At 40.6% G+C, this 24,471-nt stretch overlaps 3 protein-coding genes across 5 annotated transcripts; 1 reads left to right on the top strand and 2 right to left on the bottom strand.

The window, feature by feature from the left end:
• Positions 1-997: 997 nt before the first annotated feature.
• On the top strand, positions 998-10,949 carry s100z (S100 calcium binding protein Z). Of its 3 annotated transcripts, none has more exons than XM_061747826.1 (5): positions 998-1,199; positions 3,578-3,744; positions 8,766-8,916; positions 8,992-9,133; positions 10,517-10,949. In XM_061747826.1, exons 4-5 carry the CDS (start codon positions 8,993-8,995, stop codon positions 10,673-10,675), a joined length of 300 nt encoding a protein of 99 aa, XP_061603810.1. In that variant the 5' UTR covers positions 998-1,199; positions 3,578-3,744; positions 8,766-8,916; position 8,992; the 3' UTR covers positions 10,676-10,949. The 3 variants fall into 3 exon arrangements, with proteins under 3 accessions (XP_061603810.1, XP_061603809.1, XP_061603811.1); XM_061747825.1 differs by having other exon boundaries at positions 2,629-3,744; XM_061747827.1 differs by lacking the exon at positions 3,578-3,744.
• LOC133465107 (cholesterol 25-hydroxylase-like protein 2) lies at positions 4,424-5,092 on the bottom strand. The gene has a single exon (XM_061747556.1). It carries the CDS (start codon positions 5,090-5,092, stop codon positions 4,424-4,426), a length of 669 nt encoding a protein of 222 aa, XP_061603540.1.
• A 4,314-nt stretch (positions 10,950-15,263) lies between the features above and the next one.
• Positions 15,264-20,984, bottom strand: LOC133465243 (corticotropin-releasing factor-binding protein-like). The gene is made up of 7 exons (XM_061747815.1): positions 20,826-20,984; positions 20,658-20,754; positions 19,416-19,573; positions 18,341-18,554; positions 17,460-17,608; positions 16,531-16,651; positions 15,264-15,549 (listed from the first exon to the last, which is right to left on the bottom strand). The coding sequence occupies exons 1-7, from the start codon at positions 20,907-20,909 to the stop codon at positions 15,395-15,397; spliced, it is 978 nt and encodes a 325-aa protein (XP_061603799.1). The 5' UTR covers positions 20,910-20,984; the 3' UTR covers positions 15,264-15,394.
• Positions 20,985-24,471: the final 3,487 nt, after the last annotated feature.

Raw genomic sequence — 24,471 nt, 5'->3', positions numbered from 1 at the left:
AAAGCTGCGCAAGTTGACAAAAATTGTTGCGTTCAAGAGCTTTCTGGATCCTGAATATATTAAGACAACAATTGCATGCCTGACTTGTTTGCTTTTTATTTAATTTTTTAAAATGTATTATATATACATATTCTTAATTTTTAATATATTCTTTTGTAACGATTTATTTTTTAATTTACAGAAACAATTTTAAAACATCAGCATAATCTTTTTTTTTTTGTTTGTTTTTGCCTAATCGTGTGCCTGCATGCCATTTGTTAAAAAAAACAAAAACTTATGTATTTCTATTTTTTTTAAATGTACAAGATTTTGAAAAGTTAAAATATATTTTGTTATTGTTTTCCTTAATGAATAAACAAAGGTTTTATTAATTTTACCTGTTGGACTTTAAAAAAAAAATATATATATATATATTTTATTTCTCCTTATACAAAATACAAATATCTTAAATTATTGGGGAAAAAATAAATGAAATTCAACATTTAGTTTTTCTTAATGAATAAAGAATTTGTTTTTTTGTGCTTAATTGCATGCCATTCTTTTTTAAATCTAAAAATAATTTGCTTTATTTTTCATTGTAAAAGTTCAAATTTAAATTCATAAAAATACTATTAAAAGAACAACAAAGACCAAAAAAAATACATTTATATTTTTAAAGATTCCAATATTATATTTGTTGTAATTGATACAATATCATATATTTCTTTTTTATTTGTAAAATTGACATTTAAATATCAAAAAAAAAAAAAAGTTTTTGCTAAACCGGATGCCTTGTACTATGCTACTAGTATACTATAGTACCTATTGTACTATATATTCATAATGTTTTCCTAATTTCATGTCTTACAAGTGCATATTCCCCGCATCTGATAGGAAGAAAGTGAGGAGATGATTAACTTTAAACTAACAACATAAACCAAAGCCGAACACACGATGTGATGCAAGACACGCTCTTGACTGTCGGCCGTTCACCTGAGGAGAAAAAAAAAAAAAAAAAAAACAATCACGGGAAAGAGGAGTGGGATGTTTACCATAGAACCGCAAGAAATTTGTCTTGTCTGCTCATAACAAACAACTAGTATGAACTATGGATTTCATACAAACAAATGACTTTGACCAAGCAGGAACTATCCTAAATAGCACATGCTATGGAAAAGACCGGAGACGCCATAACGTGTCTTGTCAAAAATCTTCAAAAGGTGAGTAATTTCACTTTATTTTACTTTCATTTAGTCTTATAATGAGGGTGAGTTGTTGTTGCACTTATTTGTTAAAAATACAAAAACGAAAAGATCATTTCAATGTCAATTATTTCTTTTATTAAAATGTATTTACTTTGGAGTCAACCAGCATCTCTGAATGGATTATGTTCCACTTTTGGAATGTTGTTGCGTGGCGTCAATCACTATTTGTGCAGAGCAGGTTAATGATTCATCCTCGCACGTATCACCACTGAGCGGTGTCATCTCTAGTTATCGAATTTCTATTCTATGACAGAGGCTACTATGGGATTAATTTACAACAAATGAGCTGTCTGAAATGTACAAAAGTAAAAATGAATGTTTACTTTCAGTGATATGGAAATATTTACGTTTTGATACCTTGGCACAACGTTACATGACTATATCACCAATCCAACGTAACAAGTGGCGACGTTGGACTACCTTTGACCAATCAAACTTCGGCAGTCAGTCACATGACGGCACACAAAGTCTGCGGAGCCCCGCCCACATAGAAGCATTTTTTGGGGGGGAGACCAGTATTTGTTTAGGAGGGGCTACGATAATAAACTTCCATTAACATATATTACCAAATATTTTGGGGGGCACTTGAGAAGTTTTTAGGGGGGCTTCAGCCACTGCCCTTATTGATAAAATTATATGACAACGACCCATACATGTTAGGGGAAAAAAAGATTTTTCTTACGCTGTTACTTAGCACCGCTCTTCATTTCTCACGTGGATAGATATCATAATCGTTGCTATTGTTGATTTACTCACAGTGTTTGACACACATTATAAAGCAGCAAGTCAAATTTCAAGGTGGTTCTGCAGGTTTTGTTGCCTGCATGAAGGCTCCGTCCACCCTCCCTTTATTTTGGGTCTTTGTGTGCTTCATGTTTACCTCAACAACAGCCCCCTTAACAATGTGTTGAACTACTTCAGCAGTGTGGGTGTTTCAAGCAAAACAGATGCGGACATTGTTCTTACAGACTTTGTTTTGTGTCGTAACACAAAGCTTCTAAACGTCAACTGTGCTTTGGACCGCAGGCTTTACATGTATAGATGTATGGGCATAGTTCCTCAAGTTAGGACATTTTTTTTCACTTCCCGTTTTGCTGATTTTAAAGGCGGGTTGGCTCGAGGCATTTTGCATCACTGCTGCTAAAATAAACATGCCCTGTTGCAACAGACATACCGCTCGTAAAGCACAAATCACGCCGAGCCGGTTCTGGACGTCCCACGTGACGAGCCACAAGGGAGAGACAGGCAGGTCCAATGCAGGATTCGACCTTGCTTTGATTTGCTGCTTTAATTCTTGTTGTTTTATAGACCCTGTAAAGGTTGTTAACGACACTCGTCTCTGTGGTGTGTCAAATTGAGTAAACGTTTATTTCTACTTTTACAGGGACTTTTAGTATTGCCGTGACCAGAGGCCGCTCCCTAACCTGTTGACTCTTCCACCAGTGTGGTATTGAGCCTGTCCCTTGGGGGCCACCGTTAAGTCAAAGCTAATATTGGAAGCTCTGTTCTACTCAAGTCCCAAACTAGTTGCAGACGCTCGGCTACTCATGAAAACTAGTTGCAAAACCCCGCACGACGCGCGACAGTTCAGTCTCCCTAGAACTTCAACCCTCGCCCGAGTCATCATTTTTCTTCACCTTTCTAATATTAACCCTTACCTTGCCTCCTGTCAGCCATCTTCTAAAAATGCAAGTTTATTGTCATAACATTGCACCTTTTATTCTGGAAAAGGTGCTTAAATTCTCTCTAAAAAAAAAAAAAAAAAAAAGGGAAAAAGAGGACTATATTCTCCATAAAGTACACATTTCGTTCTTGAAATTCATTCCTGTCAAAATACGCTTGTTGTTCTAGACCAGTGATTCTCAGTGTGGTACTAGTACCACTAGTGGTATGCAGGCTCCCTCTAGTGGTATGTGAAACAATTGCTGAATTAAATGTTTAAACTGTCTGATAATACAGTGGCCTTTTTTTTTTTTTTTTTTTACTCTTCCGTTAAAGTTAGCCTACATTTGTTAAGTAGAGTTCAGTTGTAATTAACTTTTAAGTACATTTGCATGTGTCTTTTACAACATTTATCTAGGTTCCTTAAATTGCAATACATTTTAATTTCATAATTGTTTAAGTTCTTTTTAAATGAATCCATTTTTTTTTCAATTGAGTTGTACAGGTTATAGGTCACATTAATGGTGGAAATGTTCTTTTTTGAAATGAATTATCTTGGTGTCAATTTTATTTATATACATTGGCATTTGAGCAGGGGTGTGTAGACATTTACATCCACAGTACACATTTAGCTCGCTTGCACTTTCATTGAGAACTCCTTTTAAGCGCAGAGGCATTAGTATTGCGGGCCATGCGTCCCGGCCCGGGACCGCTGCTCAAAGGCCGCCATTCATGCACGGCGGTGAGCCGGCGAGGAAGAAAAAGGCGCCAGCGCGGCCGTGGTCACACACAACCCGCCTGCCCGCTGAGATTCACTCAGTGAAAAGACAGCTGTCAAGTAAGTGCACTTATTGGTTTTATTTTGATTTTTTTCCCCCCCATCTATGGACACAGCCATAACAACAACAGAGCGGTGGAACCGTTGAAAACAGTGCGAGGTGGTGCACACTGTCACAGGAAATGTAACACTTACCAGAAAGGCATACAATCGACACAATTGAATTTGTTCCATGACCACACTCAAGTCATTTTCCCCCATTGAAACGAATGCACATGCAAATAATCCGTTCCGGCCCCGCCCATAAAAAAAACCCCCACCAAATTCATTTTTTTTAAAAGTGATTTTTCACAAGAAAAAAATTGCACTCAACAGTATTCTACTGTATAAAAACACACAGTAATAAGATTTACTCTCCACATAATATGCCAACACAGAAAACGCAGGCACAAAAACACGACTGTGCCTAATGTACTGTCCTCCCTTGTTGGTCTTCTGTGCCATGAAGCAGAAATCCCAGATTTTCACATGTTGCAGGTGGTTCTAGAACGTGGTCCCCAAGATAAATCGTAGTTCACTCTGCAATTAAAAATAGACAATCGTTTCAAAAATTTGCCATCTACCAGGAGTGTAAACAATGAACCGCAATAAAGCGGGGAAACACTGTCAATAACATAAGGGCAGACAGGACAGGGAACGTTCCGGAACATGAGGAGGTACAAACGTGAGCTGTTAGTCCTTAGAATTGCCGCCGCATCTGTGTGGGTGGCACTGCGTGGGTACCGCCCAGCCGGTCCCAGTGGGAGAAGAAGGGGGCAAAGTTGGTGGTAGGCCACTGGTGGTGGGCGTCGTGTTTGGGGGCGCCCCCCCAGAGGCCACAAGGCACCAGGTTGCACACGGACCACGGGAAGTCGTAGCCGCAGTGGTCCTCGGTGGACACGTAGATGTTGAAGACCATGAAGCCCCACGCGGTGAGGCAGTGACACCGCAGCAGAACTGGGTCCACCGTTGCCCAGAAGCCAACGCTGACCAGCTCCCAACTGGACAGGTACTGCGTGACCAGGCTGAACGGGCGGCGGTACTCGTGGTGCACACCGTGAAAGGTGCGGTACAGCCACGGGACGCGGTGGTGCAGCAGGTGCCAGAGGTAATACTGGAAATCGAAGACCACCACGCAGCCCAGGATCCCCAAGGAGAACTCCCAGAGAGTGTGCGCCTGGCAGGGGAGCGGCGTGGGCGGCCTCCATAGCCACTGGCCCACGGCGGCGGGCAAGACGTAGAGCAGGTGGTTGTAGATGGTGACGCCCAGCGTGGTCCCGATGCCAGGCCAGGTGACGGGGACGTTTCGGGTGCAGCCGGGAGCAAATTTTTCATTGAGATTTTCAAATTCAATAGATGTGTCTATCATGAGCCAATGTACAAAAAAAGGCTCAAGAAGACATGAAAAGACACAGGCAGTAAGCCATTTTGTGTCAAAGTAGCCACTTTAGGCTAATTTTGACCATTTCCGGGGATCCCACAAATTCTCCAAGAGATTTTGAAATTTATTAGACATGCCCATCATGAGAAGACCCACGAAAAAGTCTCAAGAAGCCAAGCTCGAAAAGACACAGGAAGCCTGCCATTGAAGTTTAAAGAACCCATTTTATGGTTATTCGGGCCATTTACAGGGGATCTTAAAAAAAAGAAACACACACACACACACAATTGCTACAAAACTTGGATCAAGACAGAAGGTCAGAACATGACTAAACGTCTTGTGTGTAACTTGTAGGAGGTAAGTGGGTTAAGGCGTCACGCACACGCACACGCCACGTGGAGGCTTATTAATCATAGAGCGGCTGTCAAACGGGAAGCCAATAGGACAACCTCTCAGTTGGTGTCCACTGATTGTTTTTTGTTGTGTGTTGAATTGCGAAATTATTGTTGTTGTTTTTTTGCATGACTAATCCGGCGTCATAATCCATATAATGGCTCATTTCCTAAGTGTCCGACTTGTTCCTGCCGTTCGTCCCTGTCCATCGGTTGCCAAGGAAACGTCACGATGAGCTTGACTGAATTTTTATATCTGTATTACAATTTTTTTTGGGACATCTTATAATACACATTTTTTTATCTCCAGTGTTTCTTATGAGAAAATGGTTTTAAATTTGGTGGTCGCGTAGACTGCACGCTGTGGTTCGTCCATTCGGCCTGTAGAGGGCAGTAAAGTTCAGCGCGGGGGTGAATGCATCTGAAGGCTGTCACTCAACCTGCTGACGCGACTGTCTGACATAAAATCAGACTGAAGTTTTCCTGTTTTCGATCAATTAGGATTACCAAAATTATTTATATTTGCTAAATGGCAGGATAACGAGAGGATTTATTAGACAAGTTATTTATTTTTGCTACGCCTTCAATTTGAGAAAACCCAGATGTCATGTCTTTGGAAGCTTCTGGTAGGTTTATTGACAACATTTGAGTTCATTATAGACTCGCATGTGGATGCATTTGAAGGCGCACTTGGATCACACTGCTTCTTTGTGTAACATCATGGGAAAGTCAAAAGAATGAAGAAGACTTGCACAAGTCTGGTTCATCCTTGGGTGCAATTTCCAGATGCCTGAAGTTGCCATGTTCATCTGTTCAAACAATTATATGCAAGTATAAATACCACGGCAATGTCCAGCCCTCATACTGCTCAGGACGGAGACGAGTTTTTTGTCCCAGAGATGAACGTCATCTGGGACGTGGCCATCGCAAAGCTCTGATCTCAATCCCATTGAAATATTTATGGACAGACCTGAAAAGACGTGCGTGCAAGGTGGCCTACAAACTTGGCTCAGTTACACCAGTTCTGTCATGCGCCTATTGTGAGAAGCTTGTCATGCAATTTAAAGGCAGTGGTACCAAGTACTAATGAAATGTATCTCAACTTCTGAATTTGAAGAAAGTAATGAAAAAAAAATGTCGAAGGAAATCCTCCTCTCATGATTCTGGTATTTAGCAAATAGAAATAATTTTAGTAATCTTAATTGAGCTAAAAGAGGAAAATTGCATTCTGATTTCATGTCGGATCATATCCACATCAACATGCTTTAAGTCTAACACACACACACGCAGACACACACATTTCTATATATAAGAATGTGTCCATAGGAGAAAAGACACATTGAGGATGTTTTCTTTGCAGCAACCTTGAGGATGTTGCAAAAACCCCGAAGGGGCGGGGTCTCAAAGGGATTTACGGTCTGTCAAGCAGCCCATGAAGAAACTGTTGAGCTGTTGTCCCAGAGTATGTCAATTCATCTCAGTGACATGACCGTGAGACCCCCCCCCCCATCCCCCATCCCCCATCACCCAACCCCCTCCGCCCATATGGTCTTGCTGCTGCAAGGCTTTCGTCAAGCTAACAAATGGAAAATTGTTGCGGCTGCGAGTGGAAGAAAAGTTGTCCTGCAGGGCTCTTCTTTAGGGGCTGACTGTTATTCTGGTCGGCAGACGTTGTGTCAGAAAAATGATGAAAGGACGAAACCCACCGCAGCTAATAATAAGCCTGGCGACACCTCAAGCAAACTCACGGGATTGGGACACGCAGCCAAGGCGAAAAGAAACAAGTCGCGACATGACAAAGGCAGGAAACGCGTTTTGTTTTATTTTCAATTCAAAACACGTAAGACAACAACACACTTTTTGCATGTTCAAAATTGCAGTTCCAAGTCTAAATGAACTAAAGATAGGGGGCACTTTTAGTTTTATTTTGGATTCAAAATTACAACCCTATGTACTTTTTGCACGTGCAAAATTGTTGTTACAATTATAAATGGGAGCAAAATTCCAGGGTTTCCAGTAAGTCTGCTAACTCAAGTCAGTGAACCAAATCCTCCACGTCTGTGGTGTTTCTGGTGGGTACGCTAACTGGAGTCAGTGAACCGAATTGGCCGAGTCCGAAGGGTTGCCAGTGAGACCGCTACATCGTTTGTGAATCGAATCATGCAAGACTCATCTGAGTTTGCAGCGTTTCTGGTGAATTTGCTCAATTGAGTGAACCGATTCATCTGTGTCAGTTGTGTTGACGATAATAGTGCTAACTGGACTTTGTGAACCAAATCGTCCGAGTCTGCCATGTTTCAGGGATATTCCATAAAATCAGAGAACCCCCCCAAAACAAACTGAGTGTGCTGTGTTTCTGGTGAATCCATTAACTCTCCTCAGTGAGTCAGATTATCGGAGTCTATTGCATTTTCCAGTAGTCTGCTAACTCGAGTCAGCAAACTGAATTGTCACAGTCTGGGGTGCTTCCGTTGAGCCTGCAAATTCGAGTCAGTGAACTAAATAATCAGAGCTTGATGTGTTGCTAGTAAGTCCCCCTAAATCGAGTCTCTAAACTGAACAATCCGAGTCAACAACGTTTCTGGTGAGTCTGCTAACTCCAGCCATTGAACTGAATCATATGAAACTGCACTGTTTCTGGTGGGTCTGCTAATTTGATCGAACCAATTCTTATGTAGCTATGTTTAAGATAATAGCGTCAAGTCTGTCATCATGTCAAATCATCGGCGTTTGCCATTCAGTCCACTAACTTGAGTCTGCGTAGAGAATCGTTCAAGTCTACAGTGTTTCTGGCGAGGCCGCTATCTTGCTTCAGTGAAACAAATTTTCCGGTCTGCGGTCTTACTAGTGAATCCACTAACTCTAGGCAGTCAGTCAAATTGTCCGAGTCTGCTGCGTTTATTCTGTGAGACCGCTGGGTTGCTGGTGAGTCTGCTAACCAAGCAGTCAACCGAATCAACTGAGCCTGTGATTCTAACGAGAGCACTCATAGTATCCCGGTAACAGAGGCCTCGGACTCGGGATCGTTGATTCAGGGAGGATTTGAACCCTCGTACTGAGTCACCTGAGGCAGTGACTCACCAGGGTGACTCAGTTCACATCCAGCTCGAGTAGGAGCATCGCCCCCATCGCGCGGCCTCCCGGGAGGCCACGCAAACACCGGAATGATTAAACGCCGGGATGGAGAAGTCGGCGTGCAGGCTTCATCCTGTGCCTCGCTCCCTCGGGGCGGCGGCAGGGTCACATCACCACATGTTTTGTTTTCCAAGCGCAAGCCTGGAAAGGAAGATGGTCACCATGGACGCCCTCGCCTGTGGAATTAATTACCCCGTGAAGTGGGAGGGGGACCCCCCCACCCACGTTGTGGCTCACTTCCTGACAAACAAGCTAAACGCGACACCTGAACATCTCTGCTCACAGGTGGGACTTCTTCTTCTTCTTCCTTTTTCTTCTTCTTCTTCTTCTTCTTCTTCTTCTGCTTCATTTGGCCCGCAGGATGCCGAGCCAGCTGGAGGGCGCCATGGACGCGTTGATCGCCGTCTTCTACAACTACTCGGGCCACGACGGGGACAAGTACAAACTGAACAAGGGCGAGCTCAAGCAACTGCTGCACACCGAGCTCACTGACTTCCTCACGGTAACGTCTTTATTATTATTATTATTACTATTATTATTTTAAGTCACTTCATTAGGTACGGCTAACGAGATCCAACGCGCCAAAAATACTGCCTCGTAATCACTTTTCAGAGAGCTACACAGAAAACGGTGTGCTTGTTATACCCATATTAGTTCTTATAATGAAATAAAATAAAGACAAAATAACACTTAAATTATATTTATAAAAATGCTTTTAAAAAAAAAAAAACATCTGTAATCGTTCCATCATATTCTTTCCTAAATGTACTGTTGCACTGGCTAGTGGTTAGCATGTCTGCCGCCTCACACTTTTGATGTTCTGGGTTCGAATTTCAGCTGCGGCGTTTGCACGCTTAGGCTTGCGTAGGTTTTCTTCGAGTGCTGCGGCTTTCTCCCGCATTCCCAAAACATGCATGGTTAGGTTAAGTGAAGACTATGAATTGTCCATAGGTGTAAAGGAGAGTGTGAAAAGGTTGTTTGTCTATATGTGCTAGAGAAAAAGGAAGGATGGAAAATGGCCACTGATGGGAAAGGCTGTTGTTGCCATCTTGGAAATATCTTCTGATCTTGTGTTCATCACCGATATGATGTATAATGGAAATGAGGAGGCCGTCCAGGCGTTGCGGATAAGCAAACAGCACTTCCAGTGATTGAGACGGTCGTCTTGCAGCTCTGATGACCGCAGATATGTTTGTTTAAAAAAATGACCATTATTTTCCTATCATAACATTAGCATATTATTCTCCAAAAATAATTTAAGTTGCATGTATTTGACGAAAATGTGTATTCCCAACACATACGCAAATTCTGTTCATTGAGACATCTTTACGCCTCGTAGCTCATCAGTGCGGCACTAATTTTAGTCGTTCTACGCAGATGATTACGAACATATGACTGTGAGTACTGCTTTTTTTTGTCTGTCTCCATGTGTGAAACATGGATGCTATTTAGCGTTAGCATTAAGATAGCGGTTGTTTTGTTTTCATGTTGTCTCATGTTTAGTTTGAAAGTACACGGCAACTGTTCACGCTTGGCTAAAGTGAAGTTATCGTGAAGTGAGTTGAGTTCGCTGCCACCATACGTTGCTCGTCTCCCAAGTCTGCGCTTGCAAGTCAAAGCAAAAAAATTTGAAAAAATAAAATAAAAAAATCGACCAAACGACCGCTAGTATCTTGTAAGTCAAGTCACTCGTATCTCAAGGCACCACTGAACAATGAAACTTTCGAAGGCCATGTCCCCGCACCAACTTGTCCCCACAGCATTGCATTTTTGCACTTGACTGGAAGTCCTGAATAATAATAATATTAAAAAGTCACAAATAAAAAGGTGCCACTGAAAATGACCCGAATCCAAAGGGCCCTAAGCGTGCTGTGTTCTTTTTCAGTCGCAGAAGGACCCGCTGCTGGTAGAGAAGATCATGAGCGACCTGGACTCCAACAAAGACAACGAGGTCGACTTTAACGAGTTTGTGGTGCTGGTGGCGGCGCTCACCGTCGCCTGCAACGACTTCTTCCAGGAGCAGAAGAAGAAGGCGACCAAGTAGATGTTCCTTTTTGAAGCACGCTGTACATCCAGCCACTCCTTGTCATTTAAAATGACACGAATGTTATATCGTGACGTATTGTAGCGTGTTAAATTCAGCGCTGTTGTCAATAAATGTGATGATTCCCCTTTTAAAACACGTCGTCCTTCGTTCAAAATGACAACATGTTTTCGCTTTGGTGCTCCCGCGTTGGTTGAGTCGTGGGAAAACGTTTTCCCCTCCGTTGTCTTTAAATGACTCTCGTTTGCATGAAATTAAATTCAATTGGATGATTCTTGGGTTGTTGCTGTTTTTGTATTTGTTTGTATTTTAAATGCACTTTTAGCGCGTGGCCATTTGATTAAGTACACCTGCACATTTGGATAAATAAAGATTTGAGTGAACAATCAATTATATATTCATATTTTTTATTTTATTAATTATTTAATCATTTAATATATATATATTTTATGGATAACACTGTTAAGCTACCCCTACCTTGAGAACTTGAAACTTGTCGGTCCGTCTATCTAGCTAGCAAGCTAATGAGCTAGCTAGCTGGCTCTATCTAGCGATCTATCTCTATCTCTCGACAGATAGATAGATAGATAGATAGATATTATCTAGGCATAGCTATAGATAGCTATGTGTCTCACTTAGAGAATGACAATTTAACAAATATTTTTCAGACCAGATTGGTGGAATATTATTTGTATTTAATTTGATTGAATAGCGCAGCTAAACTCATGAAACCAGACGGGTCGTAATATTAAAAGTAAAAACAAACCAACAAACCAAAAAAAAGAAATATGAAGCAAAAGTGTGAAAGCACATCTGCGTTTCCATCACGTGAGCGTAGCACGCCAGCGGCCTTTTTTGACGAGAGGGCCGACGAACGATGGCTTTGCTTTTCGGAAAGCGAAGGCTCACCCCGGTCAGCGTGACGCACGGACCACCTGCGTCCACCCGCGTCAAACCCTCACGTCTGACATGTTTTGCTCCCCTCAAGCAGCGACTCTTGACACTCTCGGCTCGGTGTAAGAACGAGAAACATGTATTTCCCCAATTTGTCATCGCTTGATTGGAGATGACATTTTCCGGCAAAATAAATAACGTAGGTTGCTTTTATACTCGCAGCTAAAGCTCCTCGTTAACGTGATTGGCTTTGATTGAGACGAGCGGAGGCCCACACCCGGTGGAATGTCGTAATTGGCAGTCGTGGTTAGCGCAGAAAAGGTTGCGATCAGTCAAAGGCGTTCTTTGATAATTTTGCAGCCTACGTGGGTGTTGTTATTCCTGCCGGTATGCTGACGACAGAAACCGTGCCTTTGTGGTTACAGGCCACATACATTCATTCAAGATTCTTTCAAAAAGTATCTTTTATATATATATATATATATATATATATATATATATATATATATATTACTTGAGATAAATGTTGCATGTGTTCATGGAAATGTTTTCTATTTTTTATTTTTAAGAGAAATTTTTTTTTGAAAAAAACTATTTAAAAAAAATGATTTTGTTCTGGAAATGTATTTTTTTGTGAAAGAAAATCATACACTTTCAAGAAAACAGTAGTCCATTTTTGAGTAAGAAAAACGTTCATGTATGAATACATTTGTTTTTACAAAAACAATGTCATATTTTTTTAAAAACGTATATTTACGATATTTTTTTCTATAAAACGTACTTTTTTTTGAAAAATGTTTAATCCAAAATTTGTACATTTTTGAGAAAATAAGTAGCATTTTTTTAAATAAAAGGGTTAAAATTTTGTATTTTTGAGAAAAAGGCCATTTATTTTCATTTTTTTTTTGTAATTTACCCACAAAAGTGTTATTTTTTTAGAAAAACATTTTATATATTCATTTGAAATATTTTCAAGAAAGCAGAAGTAAATTTTTGAGAAAAAGCTGTATATTTTGAAGAAAAAACCTCACATTTCTCTAGAAAAAAATATTTTAGAAAAAGTGTCTTAAAGAAGATTCAATTCATAATCCTTTGAAAAAAAGTCATGTTTTTAGAAAAAGGTGAATATGTTCTCGATCGAATTTCAATATGTTCGAGAAAAAGGCGTCTATTTTTTCAAGGAAAAAAAAGATTTATCGAGAAGATGCCCAAATATTTTTTTCTGCTAAATATCGTAACATGTTTCTTTTTACACCAGCAGATGGCAGTAGTTATAGTGCATTAGTCGAGGAAGACAACAACATTCAGGCTAGGCTAACTTTTACGAGCCTGGTAATCTCACTCGATTCACCGATTTGTGTAAGTACTACAATAATATCTACTGCGACATTTTTTTTTAAATAATCATGCTTAGCCTAATGTTAAGCTCATGTTTAAGCAGTTGAACTCACTCACAGCCAGCAGCAGCAAGAAACAAGCGAATGCTAACTTCCTTAGCATGAACCTTTTTTTTTTTGGGTGGGGAAAAGTGCAGATAACAACATTATCGGTGTCCTTGGTGGAAGTAATTAGCTGTTTAAGATCATTAGGAACGCCTATGACCACAATGTGCACACGTTATCGGCAAGACCGGCTGCAGGTGTGTGACAAAGATAAAGCACCTGCCTTCCATAAACACAAAGCAAGCATCATACCATCACATAGGGACTGCTGTTTTGCCCACGGCGACCAGGGAGATTGGTGGTAGTTTTTCATTTATATATATATATATATATATTTTTTTTTTTTTGGGGGGGGCGGGGGGATTCATTTTTCACATCAGCGCAGATGATGAAGCCTCCCTTCCAGACCCGGTGGAGTCTTTGACGGCATTAGCTCAGCAATGATGAGCATCTGGTGACGTGGACAAAAACAAACAAACAAACATGTCAAGATGTCCCCAATTATTTGGTTTGTAGAATAACGGTTTCTTTTTCTGTTGCAGACCCTGTTGATTTTTTTATTTGATTTGATTTTCTTTTTTTTTTAATATGCTGCAAGCCAATGAAAAGCCCATGTCTACTCAAACTGATCTTAAAACATATCTTTAACATGCTGCTAACCAGTAGAAAAAATAAATGTAGACTATGGCGGAGACCAATAAAAAGTAGTAAAATGGCTTCATCAAGCCGTGATCTCCAACTCTCACTGGAGCGGTTCGCAGCCAAGTGTGAAGCGGCTGGGATGAGAATCAGCACCTCCAAATCTGAGACCGTGGTCCTCAGTCGGAAAAGGGTGGCGTGCCCTCTCCGGGTCGGGGATGAGATCCTGCCCCAAGTGGAAGAGTTCAAGTATCTTGGGGTCTTGTTCACGAGTGAGGGAAGAATGGAACGGGAGATCGACATGCGGATCGGTGCAGCCCCGGGGACGACCCAGGACACGCTGGAGAAACTACGTCTCTCGGCTGGCCTGGAAACGCCTCGGGATCCCCCCGGAAGAGCTGGATGAAGTGGCTGGGGAGAGGGAAGTCTGGGCGTCCCTGCTAAAGCTGCTGCCCACGCGACCCGACCTCGGATAAGCGGTAGAAAATGGATGGATGGCTGGAAAATGTCCAAAAAAAAATATATATAACTTGTAACTAAAAAAAAAAAAAAAAAAAAAGATGTGCCACAGGCCAGTGGAAAAAATGTAAAAAGGAAAAAAATACATAATTAAAAAGCCAATTAAACTATGCAACAGATGGGGAAAAAAAGTTGTAAAATGTGTAAAACTGATTTAAAAATGTTTTTAATATGCTGTGGGGCAGTAAAAAAATATAAAATTAACCAAATTCACCATGCCATGCATCAATAAAAGTATTTAAGACATGACCAAAAGTAATTATATATTCTTTACTAGCCTGCAGATCCACCACAATCTAAAAACTTTACTTTATTAAAAAAAAAAATAATTGATACGCTGCCAGACAGTGCCAGTTAATGAAGTTTGAAAATAGTAAAAACATGTTTAAAAAATGGTATTTTTAATATGCTGCTGTGCCCTGCGACTGACTGGCGACCAGTTCAGGGTGTAGTCCGCCTTTCGCCCGAAGTCAGCTGGATAGGCTCCAGTGCCCCCCGACCCTAACCAGGATAAGCGTAAAGAAAATAAGATATTTAAAATATCCTACAGACCAATAATAAATTGTAAAAAAAAAAAAAATACGCAATGAGACAAAAAAAGTCAAATTAACCTTTTTTTTTGTTTGTTTTATAAACCAGATACCAAAATAAATTTTATTTACAAAATTTTACTATTACTATATTTTACTGGCCAATAAAAGTTTTTAAATGATAAACCCCCAAAATATTAGATGTATAATTAATTAAAAAAATAAAAATAAATAAAATGAGCCCTGGGACGCATGAATGTCATTCTTAACTATCAAAAGTTGTGTGATGGAGCCCCCTTTTTCAGTGTAGCTTTTGTTGTGGCCAGTCGCAATGGTGACGGTTGCCATAGCTCCTTTGGAGCAGTGGAACCATATAAATGTTCTCTCAACAAGAAAGAAGAAGAAGAATTGATTTGGCATGCAGTGTTGTTTTATTACAAAAAAAAAGCATGTGTATACAAATGCCAATGAATGTATTTGTATTTATTAATAGCGTATCACTCGAACAATAAATAGGTTGCACTCACTTTAGCATCGTTCATCACAAAAATTGGTCACAACAGAGGCAGCGACGACAACTTTATTCAACAAACAGCACAGATTTTTTTGGGGGGGGGCGGGGGGTTAACACACAACTCGTCTTCGTTGATATTCCCGTTCATGTTTCATCTTTGGGGTCGTCAAGACGAGAGAGGTCAGTTGGCGAAGCAGAAATCCTCCACGTTGTTGACGCGGAGCTTCTGCAGCTCCTGGCTGTCCAGCAAGCGGTAGCTGAAGGACACTCTGTTGACGTAGCGGCCGCTGGACACCATGCGCACCACCGTGTTGTCGCAGCCCACCTTCACGTGGCCTGTAGGGACAAGAGAAGAAAATAGAATCAGAGCCGACCCACGCCTCCACGGACTCCGTGTGAGCAAAATTTCTTGTGGGGGGGCAGTAATATTATGTATCATTCAAACACACTATAAACTGTTGTAGCACTGTTATACTACGAGAGAGGATTGATTTACACAATGTTCAAAGTGACAAAGCACTAATTGAGATTGTTGGCATACTCTTAGTATGCCAGTATCCATCCATCCATCCACACACCCACAGTTGAAACCAGATGCTTACATACATTAAAGAAAAGTTTATTTTTTCTCACTATCTGATGTAAAATCAGACTAAACCATTCCCCTTTTAGGTCAATTAGGATTACCAAAATTATTTTGTATTTGCTAAATGAACAGAAGTTTTTGTTACTTTCTTAAGTCAAAATTTTTTTGATTTTTATTTTTTTTACAAAAAGTAGGATTACTGTGCCTTTAAACAATTTGGAAAAACCCAGATTATGTCATGTCTTTGGAAGCTTCTGATTGTTTGATTGACAACATATGAGTCCATTAGAGACACACCTGTGGATGCAATTGAACTAGGCATACTTATGTGACATTATGGAAAAGTATAAAAATAAATAAAATAAAAATCAGCCAAGATATCAGGACGAGGATTGTGGACTTGCACAAATCTGGTGCATACTTGGGTGCAATTTCCAGATGCCTGAAGTTGCCTCATTCATCTGTCCAAACAATTATATGAAAGTATATACATGTTCTATGTCCCAGAGATGAACGTGCTTTGGTCTGAAATGTGCATATCAACCCAAGAACAAGAGCATAAGACCTTGTGGAGATGTGTCATTGTCCACAGTCAGACGAGTAAAACAAATGTATTCCAGTCTCTGCTGACTGCTAATTGCTCTTCGGGGACCCCAATTGGTCTTAGTTGCCTTATGCCTTGGGCTGGGTCTGAATAGAATAGAATGCAGCTACTAATGTGTAGTACTCACTTGACCCAGCGGAGGAGCTGCAGAGCTCCGTGACGGGGAGCATTTTGGACGTGTCCAGACCGTTTCCCCCCAGAAGCTGCACCATGTCCTCGGAGTCGGAAGCGCACCCGGACGTGGGCCACTTGGGAGGGGGGGGGGGGGGGGGGGGGGGGGAGAGGCAGTCAACATTGTTTTGGTCCAAACAAAACACATTTCTTTTTTATATGACGTGGTCTGTCAAAAATAAAAATAAATAAATCTTAAACAAATTGGAATATGCTATGGGTCAATTCTGTGGACAGGAAACAAACTTTTTTTTAAATTAATAAAATAAAAACATTAAAAAAACATATTTTTTTAAAAATAGAATTTGTTGCCGGCCAGTATTATTAAAAAAAACAAAAAAAACATTGTAAATAGAACATGCCATGGGGTGCTATAAAAAAATAAAACAATTATTTTGTACTACGTTGTGGGCCAATAAAATATTTTTGGGAAAAGGTGTTTTAATATGCCCCATGCCAAAACTAATTTATAAAACGATTACAAAATATGTATGTCGAATAGAACTTTATTGTCACTGTTACAGGAACAATGAAAATCAGTTAGACATCTCACAATTTGCAGATTTGATGTAAAAAATATATAAAATATAGCTTTTTTTTTTACAGAACATAGTTATTCACATTTGGGAGAATGTCTGTATTATGATGTGGTAGTAATGTGGTTATTGTATATGGACTGTATGTAAATACATTTTTTAATATTTTAAAATGTATTTATAACGGCATATGCTTCAGACCACATGCCACAAAAAATTAAAAATTGAATATGCCAATAAAAATTCAGTTTTAAAAAACCTAATACTTTGATCTGGTCTAACCCAATGTAAACATATTAGTACGGCATGAGGCAGACATTTAGTCAGTGCTTGGTGTGTGTCGCTTCACCTTCGGGAAATTGCCGCGGAGCCCCAACGAGGAAAATTCGGAGATGTCGACCTCAACTGGGTAGACGATGGAGAAGCTGCAGTTCCTTTGCTGCTGTGGGCTCACCATGGTGAAAGTGCCCTGTGGTGACTGCGAGATGATATTGCAAGCTGCAACGAGGCAAACGTGGCACGTTAATTGTCACGTAAACGGTGAACGTTATTGTTCTAGAACAAGAAAAATGCACGATGCTCACAATCAAACGGTGCGTAATAACAGCGACATTTTGTGACAGATCACAACTTGTTCAAGATTAAAATGAGTGTAATTCCTTTTAGCTGTCAAGACATTAGATTTTAGACTCTTTCTGGACATATGACACACAAGGTATCAGAATTACGATTTCTAGAAACAAAATGGAAGTCGCTTCGCTAGTTTCTTACATTGGCCGTATGTTATCGTTTGGTCATCAAATTAATGTTTTGTCGAGTAGTGTCAATGTTAATTTAGAACAAGAAAATTGTAATTGCTTAACGTTTAGAAGGTGCTAAACTGCAGAAATGCTTGCAATATGGCATGACCGTAATCAAGATCAAAATGGCTGCCATGTTCGTCAAGTGTGTCTTACTACTTTTAGCTATCAGACACGTAATGGTTGCAAAATATTCAAATCGCTCTTGTTTCCGCAAGCGCAAAGGATTTCTTCTACATGTAGTTAACGAAACAAAATGGGCAGGCACATGCACAGACATTTTGGGGGGCAGGTGCTCAAGCCAAAAATGGGGAACCCATTGCCAAAACTATTCATAACATTAAGGAAAAAAACTATGTTAATCGAGATGTGGCTGTGTTTAGTATTAAAAAAATCACATTCAAACACATTAAGGATCGCATTTACTTACGGAAAGGGTTGGCGAGCTTCCTGAACGTCACGGTGAAGCTGCTGCCGGCGTTGTGCACACGGAAGAAGATCATGGCCACGTTCTGCGAGGAGCGCACGCTACTCCTGGCGGAAGTGGCGGAGTCACAGTAGTCCACGTAGCGCTCGCGCGGGGACAGCGGGTGGTCCTGCGAGCTGGGGAACTTCTCGCCCTTCATCACCCAGCCGTCAAACATCTTCAAGATCAAATACGAAATACTTATGGGGATTGCGTCGATGGGCTGTGCGATCCAAGCGTTTTAGCGTGTTTACTACTATTACGTGATGTTTCAATGTTAGCATTTAGCGTTTTTCTTTTTCTAGAGCAGCATTCATATTTGTTCCAAACATGCATGCCGTGTATAAGGTCAGAATTAGCAAAAAAAAAAAAAAATACTGCTATTACATGTTGTTTAAATGTTAGCATTTAGCACTTGTTCTCAAATAACATTCACACTAGCTCAAAGTAATAGCACACACATTGTTAACATAGTGCATAATTTTTTCTTAATTGAGGTCAGATTTGCCGAAAAATGGTGCTTCCATTACACGCTGGTGAAAGTTAGCATTTAGCATTTTTCTTTTTCTCCGATAACATGAACATGAGCTCAAAGTAATACCACAGACGTTTTGAACATAGTGAACATATTAATTTTGATCCAAGTTTTATCTGTCATCAAACGTCGTTGCTACGACACTGCATTTAAATGTTACAATTTCGCATTTTTCTTATTGTAGAATAACACTCACGGCAGTCACCCTTGCCCAGAGTAATAGCGCCTATATTCTAAACATAGTACACATTTCGATATTAATCGAGGTTAGCTTTGATTTATACCATTTTCCACAGAATTCACACTAAATCAAAGTAATAGCACATCCATTCCAAACATGGTGTGTTGATCGAGGTCGCGTCTGTCGCAAAAATGGCTTTGCAATCACGTGCCTTTTCACAGGTTAGCATTTTGTTTTGTTTGTTTTTGTTCTAGTCCTCACTTTTCTGCTTTTACCATCTCTCAGCACTGAAATCAGATTTCCTGCGGCGGCGCCGGCCTCACCGTGATGACGTCCCCCGCCTGGCAGTCGACGTCGACGCTGTCATACTCCACGCTGACGACCTCGTCGGGCTCGGCCGCGAAGAAGGCGGCGCAGTTGAGCTGGGGATGCTCGGCCGTGAAGGTGAAGCGACCCTCCACCGCCACCATGTCCACACAACCTGAGACACACACATGCCTTTGATATTTATAAAACCACATAGTCCTACGATAAATATATATAGAAGGTTCATTGACGAAAATGTCTTTGAAATGTACAAAACTTGAGTACGTTGACCTTAAACATGACTCAGGTTTCTTTGATTTATACAAAACTGTGTATATATTCTCTACTGAAGACTGCTTACAAAAACGTTGTAAGGCTCACGGACTAAATTGTCTGATTTATTCAAAGTCATGGAAGTTAGGCTCGTAAAAACATACTTCATTTGAAACGTCCACATGGCGCTTGATGTAAGATTGTAAACATGAGGACCCATGCATCAGTTTTGTATTCATGTGATGTATGTTAGGTTAATTGACGGCTAAACTGTCGGTGGGGAAAATTGTAAATTCTACATTGTAATTGTAAAAAAAAAACGACAACACCTAATCGGTTTACTGACGATTAAACCAAGGCATAGTAACATTGCGCAACTAAGGTAGAAGTAAGGTTTGTTTATTTTTTTGGAACGTATTTTTTCGGTTTATAAATTAGCTTTGATGGTAGCCTTGACTACTTTTTGTGTGTCTTCTGTTGTGGTAGTTGTCTAAATGTGTGTTACATGTCTAACTTTAGCTGCAAAAGGAATCTTCTTATTGCTACGAACAAAGTAACCTAAACCCGAACGTCAGCCGTCTTCAACGTTAACAAATGATCTTCCAATGAAAAGTCGACATTGTCTTAGATGTTTTAGAAAACACTAAAGTTAATTCAGAAAAACGTGTTAGATTTGTCGAAGTCTGTAAATTAATATTTGAGAAAAGCACAATCAGTTTATTTTAAATGAAAAACATGAGGTTAAGGTTAATTGAAGGCTGACGATTGTTTTTCAATGGCCACATAATGATTTCGTTAGGTTTGTTGCAGACTCTAAATTGTTAATATTTAAAAAAAGCAACATGTAACCAGTTTATTGAAGACTAAATTGTCTTTTGTTTTCCAAAACACATAATGTTAGGTTTGTCCAAAGTGTTTTGATTGACAGGCAATCAGCAGAAGTCGTGAAAAGTGTGTGTGTGTGTGTGTGTGTGTGTTTGACTCACGCAGTGGTCGTCGGTACAGGATCAAGTCCTGGGGTGTCTCCCTGCGCAGCTCTGAGTTGAAGAAGGAGTATAATTCATCCTTTAGGACGTCATTATCCTGCACGGTAGAGGAGAGGAGAATGTTCGCCTGATGGTGATGAGGATGTTGGTGAGTGAAGACCGTCCTACCTCGATATATCTGCAGTCTCCCTTGAGGACACACAAGCTCAAGACCAAGAAGAGGCGTTGCCGCAAAGTGCGCTCCATCGTCATGGTGGTCGTCGCATCGTCGGAGCCTCCGTGGGGGCGCCGCCGCCTTTTATAAGTTCTGCCAGGACCACCTGCCAGCTGCCCCGAGCCCCATTACCAAGTGATTGCGCACTTGTGACGAGGGCGAGGATGGTGACAGTGAGGAAAGGGGGGGGGGGGGGGGGGGGGGGGGGGGGGGGGGGGGGTGTCAACACCGAGGGTGGACTACAGTAATCCAATTATCTCGTGTAAAGAACTTTAAGAAACCTGGAGTTCAAAGAAATATTTGCCTAAACCTGATGAGGAAAAACTAAAGCAGCCATCATTATTGATCAATGCTGGTATCGATATTATCGATATTTGGATTGAATGCAAGGGATGCTGTTGCATGTTGTGTGTAAAGTTCATTGAAAACTAATCTGTCTTTGATTCATACACAAAGACGTACGTTAGGCTCATAAACACATGTAAATAATAAAATCCTGAATCAAAGACTAAATTGTTGCCCTGCGATTGGCTGGCGACCGGTTCAGGCTGTACCGCGCCTCTCGCCCGAAGATAGCTGGGATAGGCCCGCGTGACCCTAGTGAGGAGAAGCGGTGATCAAAATGGATGGATGACGTAAGATAAAGAATGTTTTCCATCAATTATTAGAATTTTCTTTTTGGTAACGCTCAAAAACATTAAAAGAAACAATCTGTCTGATAATTGGTACTCGACTGTGGTCATTTTACATGACGTTAAAGTTTGCACCTGGACGACGGCGACTAAGTTGATTACACGGCGTCCCTCGCGTGACGCGATGGTGACTATAAACGCCGCCGGCAACGTAAAGCGACTCGGCTCAGGTGTCAGCTGTGCAAATTAACTGCCTCAAACGTTGCTTTGGAAGATGCCGAACCAAACGTGTTGCGTTCAAGGACACTGCATCTACCAACGTATGTAGCTACGTTAGGTTTGTAAACACGTACATTTGGTTTGTAATCATAAGTAGGTTTCCTTTTATGCAAATGTGTATTTGGTGTTGACGTACACTACGTCAGTTTTGTTAACGCGCATGTAAGGTGAATTTAAAAAAAATTTGTCTTCGATGTTTAGACAAAAGTACATTAGGTTTTTAGACATCATTTTGTTGGAAGGTTAAATTGTTGTTTATGAAAACAAGTACATTTAGGGTCGCAGACGCAGACTGTAAGGCTCATTGAAGACAAAATTGTCTTTGGTGTTTTTAAAAAGAAACCGTTAAGGCCATTGAAACATTGTCTTTGGTGTTTACGTGCATTAGGTTCATAAACATATGTAAGGTTGGTTGAAGACCAACTGATGTATATGGAAAAACGAACATTAGGTTCATTAACATAGTACGTAAGGATAATTGTAGACTAAATTGTCTTTGTTTACGAAAAAATAGATCTCAAGCCACTGAATGGGCGATGTTTACGGAAAACGCACGTTGGGTTCGTAGACGCGTATGTAAGGTTCATAAAAAACTAAATTGTCTTTGATTCCTACTAAACAACACGTTTGGGAAAACGCAAAATTACTTGCGATGTTTACAAAAGCACGTTGTTAGGTTTGTGACTTTCACTGCCTTGCGCTGCAAGTCCTAAAAAAAACACATTGCACCATAACATGCATAGGATGTTGTGTTCAAGGACACCGAGGAAGAGAAGACACTCGTTTCCCAGTTTGCTGGTGGGGAACAGCACAGGACAACATGCTTCCATGTCCGAAATAAGCTCGCCCATCAAGCTGGAAACCTCCATCGAAATAATCATACGCCTTCAGGGCCCGATAGAATTTAAAGAGCTAAATTTAGCAAGCGGGCGGATGACATCGCTGTCATGCCTGCCTGCCTGTCATTTCTTAGAAATAAAAACTGAATTGCCTCCAGAAGGCGCCTTAAATGGCTGACGAGAATGCGTCCCTACTGACGTCAGCGCCATCTCGATGTAGCATGATCCGTTGCCCGGACAACAATTTGAGCTTTGTGGCTAGTAGAGGGCATCCGGAGTCTCAGCGTATGTTGACAACCTTTTAAAAACTGTATGATTGTTTTGTTTTTTTCTTTTTCTATCTAACATTTTCTGCATTTTAAGATTCAGGTCAGACAAAGGTGTAATAAGCATGCCGGGCCACTAGTCGGCGGTAAGTTAAGGAAACGCTGCACTGAAACGTGGGAAATTTCCGCTGCATGCTTCCTAGTCAAAAGATCCTTGTGCGTTTCACACGCTGGTTCAGTTCCTGTTCGCACAGTAAAAATTCCAAGCAAACCGTAATGCGTAGCAACGAACCACATAATCTTGCTCTCTTCTCTTCCTGGCCACAAGAATGAATCTGGAACGAGAGATTTTGGTGCACTTGGAATTTTTGCCACGTGAACGTGAACAGAACATTGTTAACAAACGCCTCAAATAGCGCTGGCACAAGATGGCCTTAAAATAGGGGAAACAACTGCACTCTACAGTATCATACTTTATGAAAACATACAGTGAAACATCCTTTAAAAGAATGTAAAGCAATGGTGGCTCACGATGTTATGCTTTGTGATGCTCCTCCTGGTATGTGCACTCTGGCCACCAGGGGGCAGCATGATACACACAGACAAACTAAATGTAGATTTTGATGATGATACACAAAACACCATTGCAACTAAGCCACATTCAAAATAATAGTTCTCATTTTTGCAGAGAACAAAATATATACGGCTGAGTATTATTGTATGCTCTGTTTTCATGTGTTGCTCCCTCTTTTCTTTTCCTATACAAGTTGTTTAAAGATTTATAATCACCCCAACATTGATGCTAGTTTCTTTAACCTGTCTACGGTGTTTTGCGTAGTGTGTTAGCATTAAGCTAGTGGACTTTCATAAGACAAAGACGTGTGGTTTTAGTTAAATACACAATGTGTGATTCTCTTTGTTTTATGTTTAGTTTCACAGTAAGCGTCAACTGGGAGTGGCAATAAACAGCTTAAAGCAAGCACACAGGGCCTCTTTGAGGAATTGTTCACTATCTGCCACGGCTCATATCTAAAAAAAAAAAAAAAAAGAGCACACAAGTTGGCACACTTGTATGTCAAAGTACTACTGCGTATACCTTTTCTAAGTTACATTTGGCGGTATGTTGTGAGATTTTTCCAATGTAAAATATGTGTTGGGGCTCAGTAAGGATTGGGAAACACTGACATAGACAATTACGCCCAAGCGTGTGTGCATGCGCGCGCGTGTGCATAAGGCGGATTCAGTTGGACCATGCAGAATTGAGTTTTAGGGAAACAAAGGCCGGCTTATGTCATAACAGGCTAAGCTAGTTGACGCTGCCACCAGAAGCGGCTCAACGGCAACTTCCTGTTGACGGCCATGACAGCGCCTTCAGCATCTTTCGCCCTCCATGAGTGTCTCCTCCTGCAAGTGGAGACACAATTACACGTTGTGCATATAAATGTCATGGGTCGGCAGACTTTTGTGCTCAAAGGCCACATTTCTTCTTTTTTTTTTTTAAAATGGACAATCACTGATGAGGTTAAAAAAAATAAAAAAATTAAATGTCTATGTGAACATAATGTGCTCTCGTTGTAAAATCAT

The sequence above is a fragment of the Phyllopteryx taeniolatus genome, chromosome 15, assembly GCF_024500385.1.
Source record: "Phyllopteryx taeniolatus isolate TA_2022b chromosome 15, UOR_Ptae_1.2, whole genome shotgun sequence".
Taxonomy (NCBI): Eukaryota; Metazoa; Chordata; class Actinopteri; order Syngnathiformes; family Syngnathidae; genus Phyllopteryx; species Phyllopteryx taeniolatus.
Note: the sequence above shows the minus strand (reverse complement) of the source record. Positions and strands in the feature narration are given on the sequence as shown.